Source organism: Lupinus angustifolius, chromosome LG01 (assembly GCF_001865875.1).
Source record: "Lupinus angustifolius cultivar Tanjil chromosome LG01, LupAngTanjil_v1.0, whole genome shotgun sequence".
Taxonomy (NCBI): domain Eukaryota; kingdom Viridiplantae; phylum Streptophyta; class Magnoliopsida; order Fabales; family Fabaceae; genus Lupinus; species Lupinus angustifolius.
This window is the reverse complement of record NC_032009.1, coordinates 32,882,555-32,891,776: the sequence shown is the minus strand read 5'-3', so window position 1 is coordinate 32,891,776 and position 9,222 is coordinate 32,882,555. Positions and strand designations below refer to the sequence as shown.

General features: G+C 33.2%; 1 protein-coding gene across 3 annotated transcripts; it reads right to left on the bottom strand.

Moving 5' to 3' along the window:
* On the bottom strand, window positions 3,226-8,604 carry LOC109361143. Of its 3 annotated transcripts, none has more exons than XM_019606477.1 (15): window positions 8,431-8,604; window positions 8,208-8,302; window positions 7,976-8,087; window positions 7,805-7,903; window positions 7,096-7,200; window positions 6,711-6,794; window positions 6,515-6,630; window positions 6,304-6,405; window positions 6,112-6,225; window positions 5,958-6,014; window positions 5,812-5,878; window positions 5,653-5,706; window positions 5,319-5,393; window positions 3,693-3,740; window positions 3,226-3,413 (listed from the first exon to the last, which is right to left on the bottom strand). In XM_019606477.1, the coding sequence occupies exons 2-15, from the start codon at window positions 8,225-8,227 to the stop codon at window positions 3,297-3,299; spliced, it is 1,170 nt and encodes a 389-aa protein (XP_019462022.1). In that variant the 5' UTR covers window positions 8,228-8,302; window positions 8,431-8,604; the 3' UTR covers window positions 3,226-3,296. The 3 variants fall into 3 exon arrangements, with proteins under 3 accessions (XP_019462022.1, XP_019462039.1, XP_019462030.1); XM_019606494.1 differs by having other exon boundaries at window positions 8,208-8,299; XM_019606485.1 differs by having other exon boundaries at window positions 8,208-8,299; window positions 8,411-8,449.

The following is a 9,222-nucleotide window of genomic DNA, read 5'->3' as shown; positions in this document are numbered from 1 at the left end:
TTTCTGATTTGATGAAGGGACTGAATCAGAATTATTGCAACTAAAGTAGTAACCACTACGGGGTTACTTTTATGGGTTATGGTCCCCATTTGTAGAGCAACAGGTTTTCAAGTGTAAAGGTGGAGGAGAATAAGGTAGGATGAGAATAGTGTTATCCAGGATAGGATAACACTATCCACCCATCCATAAAGCTCATTAGGTATAAGGATGAGGTTTCTCCTCATAACCAAAAGTATTCTCTCATTCCCCTCTAGAGAGAACTAAAGGAAAACAATTCGGCGCTCTATCATCTGGAAGATCATCTCACCCTCATACCTTCGAGATTTCGGAAATGGCTCAACAAGGTATGTTCTTCTTCTTCACCATGAACTCATTTGGGGTTTCTTCGGTCTGGACCATGGATGTTCCATTTGGGTGTATGTATGGGCATACACATTCGGTTGTGGGAACAAAGCCATGGTCATAAGGACTTCCGCATTCACTCTATGGATTACGGATTGAGAAGGAATTTCTCCAACAATAAGGTCTTGTGTCACGTACCCTTTTCATGAGAATTTAAGAGTCAAGTCTTTTAACTCTATGAAGCGGCCCAACTTCATTCTCATATAGGTGGATTATATCAAAAATGCACTCATAATAAGCATTCTAACAAATTCTTGCTATATGCCCATTAAGAGTAAAACTCAACCTTACAACTTTGTGCTTATGGTCCAAGTACTTTTATCGCTGGGATATGTCTATAGTCAAGTACTTGCAATCACTCTAATAGTGTTTCCTTCATTGAACTCAAGACTTGATGCTACTCAAGTGTGAGTTCAGTTAACACTGTTGGTGATCAATTAGACATTGACTTGAGTCTCATGCCCAATGATGTTTTTCAACACCATATCTTTTGTCAGACCTTTCGTCAAAGGATTTGCAAGATTCTTTCAGTTCTTACGAACACTATGGAGATTACTCCATTTACAATTAATTCCTTTATATAGCTACATCTTAAATCAATATATTTGGATTTTCCATTATACATTTGGCTATACGCTTTTGAAAGCATAGACTGACTATCACAATGTATAAATACTTGTGTCATTGGCTTTCACCAAATAAGTATCCCCTGCAATAAGTTTCTCAGTCATTGAGCATCTTTACTACTTGCAGCCAGAATAATAAATTCGGCAGCCATAGTGGAGTCGGCTATACAAGTTTGTTTCTTTAAACTCCAAGAAACTTCACCTCCACCAAGGTTGAAGATTCATCCACTTGTGGAAGCATGATCTTCATTATAAGTTATCCAACTAGTATATGTATATTCTTTTAAAAGACCAATTGATAATCGTATGGATACATACATATAACATTCAACATTTATTATGAATACTATAAAAAAAGATGTCACTTTAGCAACTTTTGTTTTTAATCAGTTTACTTTGAGTATTGAATAATTTTATAACTGTGCTAATTGATTTCAATTTTGATGCAAAAAACAAGAAACTTTATGGAGATAAATTACAACAGCCAAATTGCAGCTCGGTGGCAAGGTTGTTTCCTTTCAGCTACAAGGTCACAAGTTCAAAACAAATTGTTATCAGGTCTTCTTATTTTTATTTGTATTTTTCTATAAAAAAAACAAATGCTTAATGTTGTTATGCCACATACTGTAACCAAGATAACGATTCACAAAATGATAACAATAGTCGCGAAAATGCTGTACTTATAGTCGACGAAACGACAGTGTGAATTTAAAATTGCATCAATTAGGATTCAGACCCATGCCAGGCTACTACATCGTTAACATCTCAACAGAGACAACCACGGATCCATTGATGCAAACTTTTGGCAAACAAAATGTATTTGAAAATTTCTGAACATTACCTTTATGTTTTGAAACATAATGAAAGCATTAATGTCTATAAACACATACCAAATGATGCTTGCTCTTGGTAATTAAAATGTCTTTCAATGACAATCACAAATATTCATATTATGAACATGTACATGATGAATTTCCATTTTAACAATATAACAACAACTTTATTCATCTATCATAAATCATGCAACGTATAATCTTTATACTTCAACTTTCAGAATTCAAATGCCCAAAAACAATTAAAGAAACATCATTTATGGATGAATAATCAATAGAAAGTAATAAATATCATACCCATATTCATTATAAAACATATATATATATATATATATATATATATTTTCAAATGGAAAAACATGAGTTCTTAAAAATTGGCTTTAATACCACATGTAAACTTGTCCTAATTTATATGCATACATAAATATATTAATGTCAAGATCTAAAACTTTATATTTTCCACAACAAAATAAGTATGAGGAAGTGTACCTTTATCATAGACTTGATTTGAGGTAGAAATTATGCTTATAGGTAAGTATACTCTTCATGTGATATAGATATCTTCATTCCAATAAAATATTGGTTTTTTCATCTTTACTCATTTTTTAAGTGATGCAACAATTAATACAAAATCGAACCTAAAGATTGTGAGAAAATTTGATTGATGAGAATATGTTGCAACACTTGAACAAAGAAATAGTTAAACATATGCATGTAGAAACCTCCAAAGTGTGTGTCGACACACTAACCTTTAGATTCGATTCGCCCCCACCAATTTAAGTATATTGGGTGCAAATGAGATGAACAGCGAATCCCATTTAGGATAGTGGAAAACCTTGATGTGTTTTGCACAAACACACCAAACATATTTTTCAATAGTAGTTTACAAAATTTATGTTTCCTATGATTTCTTAGAGATCAAAATTCGGATGCTGCTATTTGTAGAGAGAAGTTCATACAACTTGGCAAAAAGAAAAGCTTTTGGGATTCTGCACTAGTTCATGAGTGTGTGTATATATTAAAATTGTTCATTTTAACCTGAAGAAGCGTTATAGCCCAGTGGCAGCGGCAATGCTTGACATAGACCAGGTTCCAAGTTTGATTCCATGCGGTTGCAATGTTTTATATATCATCCAAGCAGGATCGAACACGCAACCTCAACTTTATTGTCAATAAACACAACTACTAAACTAATTGTCATCTTGTTTTATATATCATGAAATCGAAATATGTATATACGCTTTTCAAATATTTTGGAAATATCTCTCACATTTTATGCTTGTCCTCTATCTAGGACTTCAAATTATATTTGAAGTGACTAGTTTTACAAACTTTGAAACAATCATATACAAAAAGAATCATGTGAAAATAAAATAAAAACAATTGTAGCAGGGAAAATATGAATGAAAAATCATTAAACTTCTGTTGTTGTCACCTAATTATGAATTACCAAATTAGAAAAATCAATTCCCTTGGATCTGTAATACCCCTTTTCTGCATTCGTCAACCTACTTTGAAACATTCTCCACTCCATGCCACACCTCTCCTTTACCTGTCACAAACACCATCCAAACATCAACATCTATATTATATATATTTCAGAATCAAAGTCGATAAATAACAAATTTCAATATAATATATTCTAGAGGAAGAGAGACCAAGAAAAACTATAGACGAAATAATTATAAAAAGATTTGGAGATTTGATGAATGTGATTTATAATAGAGTATTATGGTGTTTTCGATCCCGACCCTACCTAGTGGGGCTTGGTTGTTGTTGTGTAACATATCTACTGAATCAATTAAGGTAACAATACTAATAAATAACATACTGCTCGTGCTGCTGTTTTTGTTTGATTCCCTTCAGTTTGTGCTATTCCCTATAAAAGATAAGGAAAAGAAATATTAAATGGTGCATTTGAGTGAAATTATAAGCATTGAGTATAGCAGAAACTGTTAAAACAGTTGAGCTTTTTGTTAGTTGGTTAGTTAAGTTGGTTAGAGTAATTAGTGTTTTCTTCCCTTTATATAGATGATTCAATATAACTTTGTAAAATTCAATTCAATAACATTTCTCATTCCTTCTTGTTCATCAAAAAGATTTCTCTTATTCATGGCTCCTACCATTCTAACATAAACAATCATGAAATACAAATTACCTGATTCCCTAGTGACGGAATACCTTGGTGAACCACCCACTGAGTATCAACAACTCCTATTTTCTCATGGGCAGGCTATCATATAGAGAGGATATTGAATTAATTTTCCATAGCATATCACTGATTATATATATTTGTTTAACTTCGGAGTATATGTCTCTTACAGTCCGTTTGCGGGTTGAGTTTTAGAGGAGAATGAAGGAAAATGGAAGACTTTAGAGTCTTTCATTGCTTTGAAGCCTGTCATTTCAATTCAATTCCCTTCAAAATTCAACTTGCAAACAAACCCTTTCAGAAAACCAGATAGCGGTGAAATTAGATGAAATGAAATCACCTCAACACATCTTCTAAAAGCAAAATCAAGACCCCAGCCATGGACAAATTCATTCTGCAACAAGTATGTTACAATCATAATTTATTGGAAGATGCCAACAACTACTAGTCCATGATGTTTTATTTAAAACAATGGGAAAAGAATGAGTAACAATTGAACCTGAATCATATGCCAAACACAGCGCCATGCATCCCGCGAAAACACTGGAGCCATAATCTCAACAAATCTGCATGCAAAACACAATTAGATACAACAATATAGGAGAAAATTATACAACAATTAGTGATAGTTCTATAGATACTTACGCTGCACAAGGAGGCAAAGTAGGGTACTTACACTTTCCTGGTTTCTCCTGTGTTTCTCTAATCGAAAATAGGAGAAATAAACTGTTAACACACACAAATTACATAACTTGCAGCACAAGAAAGAAAACTGATGCAGAGTTCTTATCATTCTTACTTATGCACTTCACTATTATCTCTTCTCTTTGTCATATTCCAACACAGCTTTTTTACAGATTCTAAACCAGGCTGTGAAATTTCCAACCCATGTTTCCTTACCATTTTTAAGTATCTGCGGTTAAAATTAGAAAGGATTATGAAACTTCCTTAATAAAACAAAAACAAAATATGTAACAAATCTAATACTCACTCCTCTGCATTAAAATTCTCAACACCTAGATCTTCATCCCATAAAAAGATATAGTCATATGGTGCCACAATGTCTGGATGCAGAAACCGTTTCGCGTACCACCTGGGAAGGGAAATAACATACCATTTTTAGTTTGGTGAACAACATTAACTGCAAATGTCACATTAAAAATTTGTCATCCAAAAGTTATGAGAAAGTATAGGTTTTTTACCATTTGGTTTGTTTGTGAGCACTCACATGAATAGCCTTTTAAAGATTTCTCTTATTCATGGCTCCTACCATTCTAACATAAACAATCATGAAATACAAATTACCTGATTCCCTAGTGACGGAATACCTTGGTGAACCACCCACTGAGTATCAACAACTCCTATTTTCTCATGGGCAGGCTATCATATAGAGAGGATATTGAATTAATTTTCCATAGCATATCACTGATTATATATATTTGTTTAACTTCGGAGTATATGTCTCTTACAGTCCGTTTGCGGGTTGAGTTTTAGAGGAGAATGAAGGAAAATGGAAGACTTTAGAGTCTTTCATTGCTTTGAAGCCTGTCATTTCAATTCAATTCCCTTCAAAATTCAACTTGCAAACAAACCCTTTCAGAAAACCAGATAGCGGTGAAATTAGATGAAATGAAATCACCTCAACACATCTTCTAAAAGCAAAATCAAGACCCCAGCCATGGACAAATTCATTCTGCAACAAGTATGTTACAATCATAATTTATTGGAAGATGCCAACAACTACTAGTCCATGATGTTTTATTTAAAACAATGGGAAAAGAATGAGTAACAATTGAACCTGAATCATATGCCAAACACAGCGCCATGCATCCCGCGAAAACACTGGAGCCATAATCTCAACAAATCTGCATGCAAAACACAATTAGATACAACAATATAGGAGAAAATTATACAACAATTAGTGATAGTTCTATAGATACTTACGCTGCACAAGGAGGCAAAGTAGGGTACTTACACTTTCCTGGTTTCTCCTGTGTTTCTCTAATCGAAAATAGGAGAAATAAACTGTTAACACACACAAATTACATAACTTGCAGCACAAGAAAGAAAACTGATGCAGAGTTCTTATCATTCTTACTTATGCACTTCACTATTATCTCTTCTCTTTGTCATATTCCAACACAGCTTTTTTACAGATTCTAAACCAGGCTGTGAAATTTCCAACCCATGTTTCCTTACCATTTTTAAGTATCTGCGGTTAAAATTAGAAAGGATTATGAAACTTCCTTAATAAAACAAAAACAAAATATGTAACAAATCTAATACTCACTCCTCTGCATTAAAATTCTCAACACCTAGATCTTCATCCCATAAAAAGATATAGTCATATGGTGCCACAATGTCTGGATGCAGAAACCGTTTCGCGTACCACCTGGGAAGGGAAATAACATACCATTTTTAGTTTGGTGAACAACATTAACTGCAAATGTCACATTAAAAATTTGTCATCCAAAAGTTATGAGAAAGTATAGGTTTTTTACCATTTGGTTTGTTTGTGAGCACTCACATGAATAGCCTTTTTCGACCACTCAAACTCATCCCATTCGGTTGTTCGGTCATCGTAATGAAATAGAAGGATTGTGAAGTTCTCAGAAAACTGTTAAAGTAACATCTAGTTTAATAACACATACACAAGCCTATGCAGGGAGAGAAAGAGATGAGAAAGTAAGGGAGAACCTTTTTGACATTTGCATCAATATTCATTCTCTGCTGATACCCTACAGTGAAGGCCACAAGGTACTTTGGCTTAGTGGTTAAATCCTGCAAGAGCCAACTTAATCAAATTCTCTGCATATAGGGAACCTACCACAGAAAATGCAGAAAATATAGCTAGAAGGAAAATATACACTTATAAAAAGCTAAGTTTACAGTCATCATTATAGCATGTTTTCCTCGTAGAAGGAATCGAACAATCTCCTCAAACAAATTTAAGACTTGTTTTACAAGTTGTATGAACAATAGCATAAGGCTTAATGGACCTTAATCTGAATTTAACAGCATTATTTATGACATTTGAAGAGTACAGCTACATTGAGCACATAGACTGTTTTAGGATACACACCTCACTTGGAATACCCCAAAGTCTCCGTAAATAAAAATCCGATTGCGCATTAACAATCCCAGGAGGTAATCTTTGTGCGCCTCTTGGATTTGTTGGAACCCAAATCTGCATAGAATCATGAAAATAAGGAGTAATTCTCTGATCATCATACAGAGTTTAACATGCCATATTCCAAATATCGTATACTAGAAATCCTTAATAATAATATATTTTAATTGATTAATGAAAAAGAAGCTTATAGTAGAGGCAATAACCCCTCTGATTCTCATGTTGCCATAGATTATTTTCATTTTTCACTCTTGTATAAAAAGTAAAAACAACAAGTTTTATTAGTATTTTACTTTCTTCCTTACATTTCAATAATCACTTGATCAATTATGAAACACCCACTGTTCTGTTCATAAGGCTTTAAAGCATGAAGTTCAAAACCTTAGGATGTAAAATGTAAATTTATTATTTGACAAGAATTTCTTCATTCCCTTTACCAACTTAACCTTACTGTCTTCTGCACCATCCTCCTTTCAATAAATAAGGTGCAAGAATCTTTGGTGAGTTTATGAGCCTAGTTCCAGGTTCCAACTATATAATTCAATTAAATTTTTTGTTAATCAAAGAAGGCATAGAGTTATCAACTGTTTTATAATCACTATAAACCCAACAACTTTCAACTTCCTTTGATAAGAATGACAACATGATACGATACGCATACCTTGGATGTATCGTTCGATAACTGCTCCTGTAATGAGCTGATGTTATCATTGCCTGTATCTTTGTTTTCAATGCAAGTGAGGTTAGATTGGAGATTCAGCTGCAAATTGTTGAACACAGTTAGGTTCCACTATTAAGTACATTCAACAAAAACAGAGAAAATATTATTTACCTTTGTTATTGACATTGTTGGGAGTGATATTCCTATGATTAAGCCAAAGACACCTCCAACAACAAAAATCACAATAACCTTCATACTTTCACTTGGTCTTCTATTACTAATTCTGCAACCAACAAAAAATGCAAGAGTAACTTGAAGAGTGTTTATGACTTCAAATATATCATATATAAAAATCTCTTAAGAACAAACAGAATAACATAGTTGCCATTTCTTCACTATAAACCTGCGAGTAGCGGTTCCCATTATATTCAATCTCTTCTGATAGTTTTCTCCATATAAGAAACAAAGAAACCCTTTGTTTAAAGGATGCAAGTCCTGCTGAAGGTACAAAAAATACAGAACTAAACCGCTTAATATACAGAACCATATAAGTTAAAGGATAAAGGAAAAAGAAACCCAACATGGTATTGGAGAAAAAGATTATACTTTTGGAACAAAATACTTACACGGTTACACCAAATATATTTATCTCGTGGATTCACAAGTCAACTTAGTTTTTCTGCTCCTATGATCTCTTGTATAAAATGATAATAATGGAAAGAAGAACACTTGAAAATTTCACTTTGTGTATGTTGTAAGTAGTTGTTATCATGGGACCAAATTAAGAAAGCAGCCATAATTGAAAATCCAAAGAGTGAAAGATAATGAATGAACTTAGATCTTCTATGTCATTTTCCTATGCTCGATTCAATATCATCGATACGACTTTAAAAAATTTGTATCAATAAATTTTAAATTATTTTTTGAAGTTAACAATATTACACGTTGTAATATTTGATATTTGATTGGTTAGGAATAGAGAGATAAAATTATTTTAGTGGAGATGATTTGTGTAGAAGTGCATGTGCTTTTTCCCATAATAACCTCCTCAAGTAACTTATGTGGTCCCTTTAACAAAATATAATACGCAAAGTACACGAGATTTCTACAACTAAGTTGGTCCACATTTAAAAAACCAAGGGCACTTTCATTGTAATACAAGAAATACTGAGGAAGATTGAAATAGAAGGAAAGAGAAAATAAAATAATGAAATTGAAACATTAGTTCTCTAACCGGTATATGTTGTCACAAATTATATCAAATTATATTAATGGGTGTTGGTTCAAGTAATACATGTTTGATTCACTTTAAACAATGTATCGGGTTCAAGTCTTGTGGATAGAAAAAATATTCACTGAGAGAGTTAGCCCCATATACATGTGGATGTTCCCGACTCGGACATGATTGCCTCCAGTGC